Source organism: Canis lupus, chromosome 15 (assembly GCF_011100685.1).
Source record: "Canis lupus familiaris isolate Mischka breed German Shepherd chromosome 15, alternate assembly UU_Cfam_GSD_1.0, whole genome shotgun sequence".
Classification (NCBI taxonomy): domain Eukaryota; kingdom Metazoa; phylum Chordata; class Mammalia; order Carnivora; family Canidae; genus Canis; species Canis lupus.
This window is the reverse complement of record NC_049236.1, coordinates 17,061,470-17,075,168: the sequence shown is the minus strand read 5'-3', so window position 1 is coordinate 17,075,168 and position 13,699 is coordinate 17,061,470. Positions and strand designations below refer to the sequence as shown.

At 44.4% G+C, this 13,699-nt stretch overlaps 1 protein-coding gene across 5 annotated transcripts in view; it reads left to right on the top strand.

Annotated features, from left to right (window-relative positions):
- Nucleotides 1–13,699, top strand: part of CFAP57 (cilia and flagella associated protein 57) — a 74,074-nt gene that overhangs the window by 5,128 nt on the left and 55,247 nt on the right. For 3 of the 5 annotated variants that reach the window (XR_005370321.1, XM_038558384.1, XM_038558385.1), the window contains exons 3-6: nucleotides 413–729; nucleotides 2,089–2,375; nucleotides 4,079–4,286; nucleotides 7,359–7,511. Coding sequence is in view for 4 of the 5 variants with exons in the window: in XM_038558384.1 (XP_038414312.1) it covers nucleotides 413–729; nucleotides 2,089–2,375; nucleotides 4,079–4,286; nucleotides 7,359–7,511 (965 nt within the window). In the remaining variant the exon portion in view is untranslated. The remainder of the gene's footprint in view (nucleotides 1–412; nucleotides 730–2,088; nucleotides 2,376–4,078; nucleotides 4,287–7,358; nucleotides 7,512–13,699) is intronic. The other 2 variants (XM_038558386.1, XM_038558387.1) reach the window with 2 other exon arrangements.

Genomic DNA, 13,699 nt, shown 5'->3' with positions numbered 1-13,699 from the left:
CCCTCTAGACCCAGCTTTGGTTTCCCCTGGCTCACATGCGATTCTCCAGCCATACCCCACTGTTTGCGGTTCTCCGCCATCCTGTACCCTTCCTCACATCCACACCTTTGCTCTGCCCACCTGCCCACCCCCACCCCAACCTGCCATCTGCGCATCCCCACCCCAACCCACCTTGTCCTCCTAGCATCATTCCCTGACTTCTCCTCCCACCTCAGCCGCAGTGAGGTACCCATTCTCATCATTTTCCAAATACCCCGGACACAGTGGTACCACGGAACTGCCAGGAGTGACATTTAACCATTTCTGTGCCTTCCTCCCATGTGTCAAACCTGCCACCACTGTGCCTGGTTCATGTTGAGTCATGATGAAAGCATGATCTGCCCTCATTATCCCCCTTTACCTCTGTTCGCAGGCTCAGACAAGAGTCAGGGCATGCTGGCCTTGTCCATCAGTCCCAATCGGCGATACCTCGCTATCTCCGAGATTGTGCAAGAGAAACCCGTCATCACCATTTATGAACTGTCATCCATCCCTTGCCGGAAGCGCAAAGTCCTTAATAATTTTGACTTTCCCGTACAGAGATTTATTAGCATGGCTTTTTCTCCGGACTCCAAATACCTGTTGGCTCAGACATCACCTCCAGAGTCAAACCTTGTTTATTGGCTGTGGGAAAAACAGAAAGTAATGGCTATTGTTAGAACCGACTCTCAGAACAATGCTGTCTACCAGGTACCTCCCAGCATAACAAGTATCGTGCAAGTTATAAAACCTAAGAAGAGCTTTATTGAATGCTTTCCATGTGCCAGGAACAGTGCTGATTTCTTAATGTGCATTTTAAAATTTAGTCTCTCAACAACCATATGTGTTCTTTTTTTTTTTTTTTTTTTTTTTACCATATGTGTTCTGTATAATTATTATCTTACTTTTATAGATGAGAGAACTGAGGCTCCAAGAGATTAAGCCACTCACCCAGGATCACACAGGTAGTGTGAGTGGCAGGGGCAGAAGTCCCCACCCGCAGTGCCTGTCTTCTTTCCTCTGGCCCAGAACTGCTTTCCCAGGTCGGGCCCCGAGATGGATTGAGAACTCATTTCGCCTTGCTGGTCCTGGCCTCTTCCTAGCAGCACTGCTGGGCAGTGGGAAGATTTCAGGAATGTAATGTGAAGTGGTAGGTCTTGAGGAACAGGTCCATGAAATTGCAGTTAAGTGGGGAATGGAACTTTCCATCCTGGTTTGAGAGCAAAATGAAGAGGACCTATGGGAAGGCTGGGTGACTGCTTAGGCAGTGGGTCCCAAGGAGGTTTTATCTTGGTGCAGTCACCTCAGGCTAGGATCTGGCACTCAGCTCTACAAGTTCGAGGACTCAGATGGGCTCATGTTCAAAGATATTAGCCAGTCAGTGTCCCAGGAATGGATTCCCTTATTCTCACGAGAGGCTGGTGAATAACCCAGCAGGTGACAACCAGAACGCTCGTATCATTTATCTGGTGTAGTTCTTCCCTAGTGATCGAGAACCTGGGAGGTGAAACTAGTAATCAGAGCATACTTGGTGGCCACAGACTCAGATCAAAAGCAGAGAGAACTGGAAGATTATTTCACCTTGGTGAGGTCGGGTCCAGCATCCCTATTCAGAGTAGAGTACATCCTCTCCAATAGATTCAGTAAACACCTGGTGCCTACTATGAATCCAGCCTCAGGAATACAGAAATGAAGAAACTACAGCCGGTCAGTTGCTCACCATCTAGTAGGTTGACTGCTGATGAGACTGTGTAGCTCTCACTGATGTGGTCCCTTTCCCCCTGGACAGGGCACGTAAACCCTCCTTTTGCAGCTGAGCCTTCATTCCATTTTGTCAAGATCTGCTTATCCTCTTTTTGGCCTTTGTAAAATGATTTCTGTAGGTTTCCTAGCTTACGATGCATGGGTCCTACAAATATAGTGAATCTGTGCTCTTATCAAATATGATATCAAAATTTATCATGACTTAGTGATGTTTAAAGGATATGCTGAGCTACCTGAAATAAATATTCATTCATAGAATGAGAAGTAATTCCATCAAGATTAGTTTTATCCTTTCATATTTTACAGGTGAGCTTCAATCCCCAGGATAACACTCAGGTTTGTGTCACTGGAAATGGGATGTTTAAGCTGCTCCGTTTTGCCGAGGGAACTCTGAAGCAAATCAATTTTCAGAGGGGAGAACCCCAAAACTTTCTAGCCCACACCTGGGTGTCTGAGGACAAGATCATTGTCGGCACTGATACAGGCAGGCTCTTCCTCTTTGAATCTGGAGACCAACGCTGGGAGACAAGTATAATGGTCAAGGAGCCCACCAGCGAGACCAAGAACCTGGAGAACATCCAGGAATCGGAGAGGTAATAACATCCCTCTGCACTGGTGCTCTTGTGAAAATATGCTCATCATCCCAATAGCATTATACCAAAAACCATATTTTTTTACAGTCACTCAGAACCCCTCAACCTTAAAATCGACTCTTTTCACCTTCCCTCTGCCTTTCTCATGTTCGTCTATATTTACGCACAAATTTGACACCTATGACCCCAGCCTAGATACATTTCTTTTTATTTATATATGTAATCTCATTTTTTAGGCACTTCAGCTTGACCGGTCTTCAAAACTGCAGATTTTCAAACATACATTTTCTAGTGGCTGCCTAATTTTCTGATTCAATTCAATAACTGGCCACCAAGTTCTTGCAGTGTGCAAGGCACCTTGCTAGGTGCTGGGGACATGGGTCCTCAAGGACCTCACAATTTGGAAGGAGCCAGCAGACCCACAAAGAAGTGCAGGGAAGTTGTAGGTAAATCTGACAAAAGCCTATGGGGCAAAGTGGGGGCTCAGGTCAAGTTTACCTCTACTATGGTCAATAATAGTCATATCTCACACATATTAGAATGTGCCATCGTATGTCCTAGATACTGTGTTAAGCACTTCATATGTATTCTCATTTGAGTCTTTCCCTATATGGTATATATTATCGTCATGCCCATTTTATAGACAGAACAGTGAGGCTCAAATAGGTTAAGTGACTCACCTAAGATCGTAGCCCTGTCTGCCTGGCCCTGGAGCCTCAGCCCTCCAGCACATGGCATATGGTAGATCCTTCTTTCTTGGTAACTTCCAGTTCATTTTTCACCGAACCCCACAGCCATGACCTCTCCTTTCCGCTCATGATTCTATTAGGAGCTTCTTGATGAGTCCCTCTGCCCTCCAGTTTGCCGTGTTCCTAATCCTGCAGTGGGTCCAGTGCTCTAAGAATAAAGCCCAGATTCCTGAACTTGGCCCACATATCCCTGCTGCTTTGACCCATCTTTACGTCTGGAGCATTGGCTCCTGCCTCTATCTCCCACATATGTCTCTCGGACTCTTGCTTCTGGGCTTGATCACAAGTAGTTCCTCCTATCCCACTCCTCTGGACACATTCACATACCGACGTACTCATGTTTGTTCATCAGATCAGCTGAGGGCTCTCAGCCTCTGCTCATCTCAGATGGGTATACCTCTTCTGTAACTGTCCTCTGAAACCCTGTTACCGCTGACTGGCTGCTCCCATCCCACCCACCTGCTCCCTAACTGTCCTTAGCATTTGTCCCCTAGACTCTAAGCTTCTGAGGGCAGAAACTGTGCCAATCTTACTTCTATTGTTTCACAGAGTTGTTTACACAGTGTAATTCCAATAAATATTTGTAATGTGGGAGGAAGGAGGGAAAGAAGAAAGGGAGGAAGGAAGGAAATGGAACCTTGGATTCAAATCTCAGCCCTCCCACTTACCAGTTGCATATCTCAGAAAACTCTCTGAGCCACTTTTTCTTAAACAAAAGGAGGATGACAATGCACACAACAACCACAGTAATAATAGTGACTGCACAGGGTGGTGAATCTCTCCTTGGAGTTTGTGTACCAGTCCAAGGCCCAAGGGTAGCATTTTGGCTCTGGGGCTCACAGTGGGCGATTTCTCCCACCCCCAAAGACAGCCAGCCCTTCTTTCTCATCCCTAGCTGGACTCACCTCGTTGGGATTGTCTCCGTAAACTTTATATGCTATTTTCTCTTTCCAGCCTGATTGAATTTCCAACCATCAGTTCCCCGGTCCCTTCCCATGAACAAGTCATATTGGCCAGTGGCCACAGCCAGCTGGTCTTACCCCAGGTGTTCGCCATCGCAGCCTATTCAAAGGGATTTGCCTGTTCTGCTGGGCCAGGGAGAGTTTTGCTGTTTGAGAAGATGGAAGAGAAGGATTTTTACCGGGAGAGCAGGGAAATTCGGGTAAGGAGGGGAGGAAGAAGCAGAACTGGGGTCCTCCTGGCACGTGTTCTCCAGCAGCAGAGCACTGGCGGGGAGTTTGCTGGGAGGAGAGAGCTGTTGCGCTGAGTGGAAACGAGGACTTGAGCCATTTTTGCCGTGGGGAGTTTTAGGACGGGGTGGCCAGAGTGGGGTTTAAAATTGGGAGGATCTGGATTTGAATTCTGGAAGAGAACTCTGGCAAATTAGATTTTCTCTTTGAGGCTTAGCGCTCCCGTAAAAAATTGTATTATGACATATACTGATATTTAATGTCAAGCATATACTGGCACATAGGAAGCATTCAGCAAATGTTTGTGGAATCAGGGATACAAACTGCTATGAAGAGAGATCGTCTGTGCTTGGGGAAGATCCAGGTGGGCTCTGGGTGTTTGGTGGTTATCTTTAGGGTAGGGCCCTAGAGGAAGGGTAACGATTGACAGGAGGGAACAGGTTAGGAATTGCAGGTGGGAGGAACAGGTAAAGCAGAGGCACCATGGATGAGGAGCAGGTGGTGTATCTGGGAGATACTCTGCTCCCCCCCGGGGGACAGGAACTGAAATCACTCGAAAGAGCAAGATGGGAGCTGAGGCCGGTGAAGGATCTCCAATGCCAGCCTGGGGAGCATGTGTATGATTCAGACGGCCTGTTTTTGAGCGGAGAAGCATTACACTTAAGAAAAGCAATCTGCCTATGGTGTGTAGTTGGGGGGGGGGGGGGCGGTATTTGGAGGCACTAGATGTGCGGTGGCTACAAACACTGCAAGAGCCAGGCTTGATTCTGCCCTTATTGGCGGAGTGACTCGAGATGCGTTGCTGAATCCAGCACAACCTCTCTTTCTTCACCGAGAAAGTAGCCCATCCCTGGTGGTTATCAAAGGATGAACCAGACCTGAGTGAATCATGTGTGCTGTGCTTGGTGCTCCACCCGTGAGAGCAAGTACTATTGCCATGCTTAGGAATCAGTTAAGTGGCTTTGTCACTCAGGCCAAGAAGTGGTGAGGTCTTGTCACGGCAGTGAATGGCAGGGAAGGTGGGAAGGGAAAGAGCTTTGTGGAGGTTATGCCTGTAGAACTTGCCCTGAGTAAACGTGGACAGCTGGAGATAAGGAGCTCTCAGAGATGATGCCTCAGCTTTGGGACTGGATGCCTGGGGAAAAGATGCCAGAGGTAGGAAAATCGGGGGTAAGAGCAAGGCGAATGGGAACCAAGGGGAATTATTATGAATTTACACCGCCTGCTTTCAAAGCAATTCATTCTTTTGTTTGCTTATTCACTTCACAAATATACACTGAGGGTTTACCAGGTGCCAGGTTCTATGCTGGGGGCTGGGGATGCGGTAGGGAAGCAGGCACATTAAAAATTCTGTCCAAAGAACACAGCCAACAGGCAAACAAACAAATATTAACTGATTGACCCCCGGGGATCAACGCTGTGAAGAAGAGAAGGCCAGGAAAAGGACAGGGAGTGAGAGGGGGTTCTGTTCTAGAGACAGTGGCTCTGGTAGGCCTCCTTGAGGAAGTTGACATTTGGCCAGACACTAGAGTAAAGTGAATCAGCTGGAAATGTGGGTTAGACTTTGGGAGTGAGATCAGTACGTACACACAGACACACATACACAGTCCTTAGCTGGTGTCTGGCACAGAGCTGATGCTCTGTTTTTACTATTTTAAGGATTTATCATTGTGATTACATTCACTGTATGTAAGCAATGATTACATTGCTTTCGTCGAAACCCTCGTATTAGACAGAATCACTGACAGATAAAACAGAGACAGAGAAAAAGAGGACTGAGGACAAAATCTCGCGTTTCCTAGTGTAGAGTCTGAGACCGAATGAGGACCCGGCAGATGCTGAGAAGTGGTGACCGTTCACTTCTCATCTAACAAACGGCTGTTGCATGCCTACCACAGCCCAGGCTCCATGCTGGATGCTGAGATAGCTGAATCAGCCACGGCCACTTCCCCAAGGACCTCACTGTCTCTGGAAGAGAAGAGCAAGGCAGTGCTTCCTCTTTGAGCAGTGCGCTGCGCTAGGCACTGTGCCAGGCCTTGGGACACTGACAGGGTCCTTGGCCTGTGGCTTCCCCATCCTACTTTACACAGTGTGATGAATGTGGAGCAGAGGGCAGCTCCCTGGCAAGCACATTGGGGTGCTGTGGGGGCCCACCCGGCCCAGGGCAGGGTGAGGCAGGGCGAGGCAGGACGCTTCTCCCTCCCAGAGCCCTCACCGTCCTTGCAGAGCCGGGGGGGTTGACGATGGGAAGATGGAGGAGCAGGTGTACAGGAAGACAGACCTCCAGGCCAAGGGGAGAAACTGAGAGCCTGGTGTCCTGGCCCCTGGGAGGCAGGTACTGCCATCACCACTACAGGATCTAGGAAGGTCAAGAAGGCAAGGATTGAGCAGGAGCCTCTGGCTCTGGTGATAAGGAAATTTCCAAGGTTGATGAGGACATTTCAATAAGTGATGTAGTAGGAGGAATTAAGAACCAAGGGGGTGGTATGTGCAGGCCAGCCTTTCAAGAAGTCTGGTTGTCAGCAGACGAAGAGCACTGGGGTGGGGAGGAGGGGATATAACATTATCATGTCGACTTGAGAAGTCCAGGCCCTCCCAGAGACGACAGGCTGGGCTTCTGTATGACCCCTTCTCTTTTCCCTGCCCTGTCACCTCCCCATATGGAAGAGGGACTGCGACCTTCCCCTCTGCTGGCCCGAAGTGCGCATTGCTGCACTTGATGAGGTGGCTCCCGCACTGAGATTCTGACAGATGGGCAGGAATGGGGTTTAAACCAACACTCATCTTCAGGGGGAACCTCAAACCGAGATGTGGAGAGTGATCATTTTTACACATGCTGCTGTCTCTCGGTCAGCCGCTGATCACTGAAAGGTGACACACAGGGACTCAGGGCCCTCCCTTCTCCCCATCTGAGGAGGATCCTTGCAACCATACTGGTCTGGGAGTCTGCAAGCTAAAAGTATCCGCAAGAACTCTGAAAGCCCCGGGACGCACCGTCTGGCAACATGGGGACATCACTAAGAACTGCCTTGCCTCTTGGGCAGATTCCTCTGGACCCGCAGAGCAACGAGCCAAGTCAGTCTGACAAACAGGACATCCTCTGCATGTGCTTCAGTCCCTCAGAGGAAATCCTGATTGCCAGCACCAGCAAGAACCAACTCTACAGCATCACCATGTCCCTGACAGAGATCAGCAAGGTAAGTCTTCCCCAGCAACGACTGGCTACCCTGGGGGCCAAGTCTTACTCTAAATTTGCTGAGCATGGCTCATTCAGCCCTTTCATAAGAGCAAAAGAAACTCCAATCTTAAGATTTCGCTGTAGAAGCACTCTGCTCTCCTCAGTGGGATGGCGGTTGGCTGCAGCCTCCTTGGGGGACACACTGCAGTTGTCTGTCAGGTTTAAATGGTACATCTCCTTTAACCCTGCAGTTGCACTTAAGAGACTTCAACCTACCATAGACGTTGCACAAAGACGTATGCTCGTGTGCACAAAGATGTATAAATCAAGAAGTGTGTTTTTCCTTTTTTGTTCTTAAATAACAAGGAAAGATAGCATGAATACACTGCAGACATTGCAGCAAAAAAAAAAAAAACCCCACCACTATTAAAAAGAATCACTTTGAACTTCTAAAAGGTTCGCTGCATTAAGAAGATATTGCGGTCTTAAAACTGTATGTATCTGATAGCATGCACTCCAAATATATGAGGCAAAATTTGACAGAACAGCAAGGAAAATAGACCATCTACAATCATAGTAAGAGATGTTAACATATCTTTCTCAGTAATGGTGGTTTCTTTTAAATGATAGTTCTTTTTTTTAGTTTAAATTCAGTTAGTCGACATACAGTACATCGTTAGTTTCAGATGTAGTTTTCAGTAATTCATCAGTTGCTTGTAACACCCAGTGCTCATCACATCATGAGCTTTCCTTAATGCCCGTCACCCAGTTACCTCATCCCCCACCCACCTCCTCTTCAGCAACCCTCAGTTTGCTTCCCAGAGTTAAGAGTCTCTCATGGTTTGTCTCCCTCTCTGATTTTTTTTATTAAAATTTATTTTTTATTGGTGTTCAATTTGCAAACATATAAAATAACACCCAGTGCTCATCCCATCAAGTGCCCACCTCCTCTCTGATTTTTTTAAGACCCATTTAGTTTCCCCTCTTTCCCTTACAGTCCTCTGCTCTATTTCTTATATTCCACATAGTGAAACCATATAATTGTTTTTCTCCAATTGACTTATTTCACTTCGTGTAATACCCTCCAGTTCCATCCATGTTGATGTGAATGCTAGATATTCATCCTTTCTGATGGCTGAGTAATATTCCATTGTGTACACAACATCTTCTTCGTCCATCTGTAGAAGGACATCTTGGCTCTTTCCACAGTTTGGCTACTGTGGACATTGCTGCTAGGAAGATTGGGGTGCAGATGTGCCTTCATTTCACTATATCTGTATTTTAAAATAATAGTTTTATTGAATATATACTGGTATTTATTCATATGGCATACAATTCACATATTTAAAGTATGCAATTCAGTGGTCTTGAGTGTATTCAGAGAGTTGTGCAACCATTACCACAATTTTAGAACATTTTCATTGCTTCTGGTTCTTTTTGTTTGTCCCTGTGGATTTGAATCACTACCTGAAATCACTTCCTTAGGGGATCCCTGAGTGGCTCAGTGGTTGAGGGCCTGCCTTTGGCCCAGGGTGTGATCCTGGAGACCCAGGATTGAGTCCCACATCAGGCTCCCTGCATGGAGCCTGCTTCTCTCTCTGCCTATGTCTCTGCCTCTCTCTGTGTGTCTCTCATGAATAAATAAATAAAATATTTTTTTAAAAAATAAGTCACTTCCTTAGCCCAATACAATTTGCTCCCACCTACCATCTTTGTGCTATTATTGGCAAATACATTTCCATGCACCCAACAATGCATAATATACATATTGTTTTATACAGCAGCTTTTTAAGTAAGGTTAAAGAAGAGTGGGACTGGTACTTGTGTGCATGCATGTTTACTTGTGCTCTCTTTCTCTCTCAAATAAATAATCTTTTAAAAAAAAAAGAGTGGGGATGAAATATGTGTTTATCTTATTTTTTATAATGACGTGATGCCTTTATTGGTGTTCTTTGTGGGTTTTGGTGAGTTCATATTGCTCTCTTGGGTCACTTGCTTTCAACTTGATTGATCATTTTGCTCTTGGTGCTTTCAATTTTTTTTTTTTTGTCTTCAGTTTTTGATATTTTTACCATTATGTGTCTGTGGATCTCTTTGTGTTTATCTTTCTTGGAGTTCGTTCAGCTTCCTGGATGTGTACATTATTTTTCAGTAACCTTGGGAAGTTTACAGTCATTATTTATTAAAATATTTTTCTGCTCCTTTCTCTCTCTCCTCCCCTCTGGTACTCCCATTGTACATATGTTGGTATGTTTAATGTTACCCCACATTTATCTGCAGTTCTGTTCATTTTTCTTCATTCTTTTTTCTTTCTGTTTTTCAAATTGCATAATCCTCTTGATATGTCATTAACTTCTCTAATTCTTTCTTCTGTTAATTCAGATCTACTTTTGAGTCCCTTTAGTGGGTTTTTCACTCCTGTTATTGTACTTTTTACCTCCAATATTTATTTATTTATTTATTTATTTATTTATTTATTTATTTATTTATGAGAGAGACAGAATGGGAGAGACAGACAGTGTACATGAACAGAGGTGGGAGGGAAGAAGGGGCAGAGGGAGAGGGAGAGAATCTTAAGCAGGCTCCAGTGTGGAGCCTGACTCGGGGCTTGATCTCACAACTGAGATCATCACCTGAATTAAAACCAAGAGTGAAACGTTTAAGTTGAGTTGAGTCATCCATGTGCCCCATGAATTTCTTTTTTAAGCAATTTTTGTCTCTTTTTGATGTTCCCTATTTGATGGGACATTGTTATCAGAAGTTTCTTTACTTCTCTAATCTGTAATGGCTGCTGTGGAGTCTTTGTATGTTAAATCCAATATCTGGTCACTCTCACAAAGAACTTCTGTTACCTGGTGCAGAAAAATGCAAATTAAAACAAGTCTGAGATCTTTTTTTTCTTTTCAGTGACACTTTTCCTTTAATATTTTTTGTCTTTTTCTGCTTTTGAAATGAGCCTTCAATTACAGAATATCAAACTATACTCCAAAATATGAGCCATTGGCGGTATGGAGTAACTCATAAGTAAGGACAATTGAATAGCAGCAGCAGGTGGCAAGAGGTGGGAAGTAATTGAAGCAGAGGTTACAAATGTTCACAGGAAGGTAAAATTATCCAACAGGTTGTGCCCTAATGTTAGCACAGGTTAGACTCATCACTACCTTGGTGGGCAGCCTCAGTGTGTTTGGGTTCAGATTCTACATAGTAATACAGTTTCTTCCAGTTTAGAGTTCTTGGCTTGCACCAGTCACAGGGTGGCCGGATGGCACTGGACCAGTCTAGTCTATTAGCTTTTCAAAATGCTGTTGTAGATGTACTGAGACTTCAGGAGCTCTGCACTTCAATAATAGCATGTAACTTTGGTTTCCTGGCTGGATAGCTCAGCTAACATCCAAATGCTATCAGTGAGCTTCAGGGATTGGTACAGCATGTCCTGCCCTTCTACATTCCTCTTGGCAATAGTGTAACATTATTGTTTTGCAACTTGCTAGTGTCAGTATTTTAATGACATTCCTTAATCTAAAACTGAGGTTTTCGTTGGGAATATCCTTCCATGTTGCAAGGAAGATCTGGCAACTTTGCTTTGCTCTCTCCTACAAAAAGCACATTGAGTGGGGTGAAGTGGCTGAAGTTGCCTCAGGGTTACACCTCTGGCTCCTCAGACAACAAAGTGACAAGTAGAAGGGCCAACTTTTTTTTTTTTCTTTTTTTTAGGGCCAACTTTTTCAGTAGCATATTACAGTAGTCAGAGTCCTTGGGTGACAACCCTAGAAACTTCATTAACTGAAAGCACCAATGCTGAACTGGCAGGAGATAGCCAAGGAGTTACATGCCCACAGATGCTCTAACGTGCCAGTCATCTTTAGGGTTGTAATTAGGTAGTCCAAGATGAAAATCTGGCCCCATTCAGTGCACTCATCTGGGGTTGTCAGCAGCTTAATGATGTTCTGTTGGTTCAGATCAAGCAGGTTGCTGTTTAGGTAAGATTCGCTGATTTCAGATAATGCTACTATAGCATTAGCCACCACCATTGGGTTTGAATCTGTATGAGATCCCATAGAGAATCCAGATTTCCCTGATCTTCTACCATTTGGGCATTGTGTTATGGAATTTTGCCACACAAACTTGCTGCTGCTGTTTTCCAAACATAGGGATCTTCATGCTTCAAGGACTTGCAGAGAGGTTCACAGGGATATTGAGTAATATTGTCCACCCAGATGTACCCCATGGTTCTGACTGCCAAGGCCCAAATTAGAGGATAGGGATCTTCACAGTCCTTCATGAAGCTGTTGACAGCTTGAAGTAGTTCATCAAATAGAGATACATGAGCTTCTTTAATTCCAGATTGTCTTTGCATATAGTTCACCACACCTGGAAAGAGAAGACTGACACCTTTCCCCACAGTCAGGGCAACAATCACTTTCTTCACAGTCTCCTCCTTCTTTTCTTTCTTTTCCTTATTGAGTGCAGCCTTCAATTCAAAGATTTCTCCTTTTTTTTTTTTTAAGATTATTTATTTATTTATTCATGAGAGACACAAAAAGAGAGAGAGAAAGGCAGAGAGACAGGCAGAGGGAGAAGCAGGCTCCATGCAGGGAGCCTGATGTGGAACTTAATCCCAGGACTCTAGGATCATGCTCTAAACTGCTGAGCCACCCAGGCGTCCCAATTTCTCCTTTTTTATTGATTTAAGTGCTTGGAGTCAGTCATGGTTTGGGATCTTTTTTTAATTATTTAAATTCAATTAGCATATAATGTATTATTAGTTTCAGAGGTAGAGGTCAGTGACTCATCAGTCTTACATAACACCCAGTGCTCATTACAGCACATACTCTCCTTAATATGCATCACCCAGTTACCCCATCCTCTGACCACCTCCCCTCCAGTAGCCCTCAGTCTGTTTCCTCTGATTAAGAGTCTCTTATGGTTTGTCTCCCTCTCTGATTTCATCTTGTTTTATTTTTCCCTCCCTTCCCTTATGATCCTCTGTTTTGTTTCTTAAATTCCACATATGAGTGAGATCATATGACAGTTGTCTTTCTCTGATTGACTTATTTCGCTTTTCACTTAGCATGGTTTGGGATCTTTAATGTGCTCCAGAGGTAAGGGCAAGGGTGGCCGCAGCAGCCAGAGAGCATGGCTTGAGTGGTGAGGTAATGATTTCTTGCATGTCACAAGTGAGAGGCTTTTTTATAAGAATTATTTTTATCACACTACCAGAAATTAGAAAGTCAGATCCCATGAGAGATTTCTGAGAACAAGGGAAAATGAGAATCCTAATGTGATGATGATGGATGTGTAAACTGGCACAGGTATTCTAGAGAGCAATCTGGTAGTTCTTGGTCAAGTAGAGAATGCATGCATCTTGTTATTCAGTGGTCTGCCCCTGGATTCATACCAGGAACTACATCATGCCAGTCCACCAAAGAACATGCACAAAAGTGTTCACCTTAATGTTCGTAGTAATGGAGAGTTAAAGATAACCCGGATGTCCATTCCTGGGAGTGTTAGAGAAGTGAAGTAGCTGGATGTATACTACAGAATACCAAACCTAAGTTAGAAGTGATGATTATACATATGACAACACAGATGGTTGAGAGAAAAAGTAAAACTACAGAATGCACTCTGAAGCACAGTGCCCTATATAGAAATATCCAAGGATATAAATGAGACACATTCATTGGTGCCTTTGATAACAAGGGAACAAGAGTGAAAATTAAAGAACAAGGGAATGAACTAAACATAAAATAAAAATTGACTCTACATGAATTGAGTATGACAGTCTACAACTCTGCCCCTGAGATATAAAATAAAGAAAATAAAGATAGAAAATCAAGGAAATATGAGGCAAGTTTGTCAGATGAGCTTTGGGAATGAGAGTCAGAGCAAGAGAGTTTGGAAGACCTGGAAAGAGAATAAATGATATAAAATTGGTATCTCTTAGAGATTTAGAAAGTGAACTTACTGAAAAACATGGTGGAGTTACTGCGTCCATTGGAGGTTTATGGTCATGAATTCTAAGTGAAATCGGTAAGCCTGCTTGTCTGATTCTCCATCATTGTACAGCTTCTCAGGCAGAGGTGCAGAAAAAAGAAGAAAGAACTGCTGTTGTTTTTAAGATAAGGGAGCCTTGAGTGTGCTTAAAAGCTGATAGGAATGTACCAGTAGAGACAGGGAGATTGAAGAGATGAAAAAGGATGGAAATAA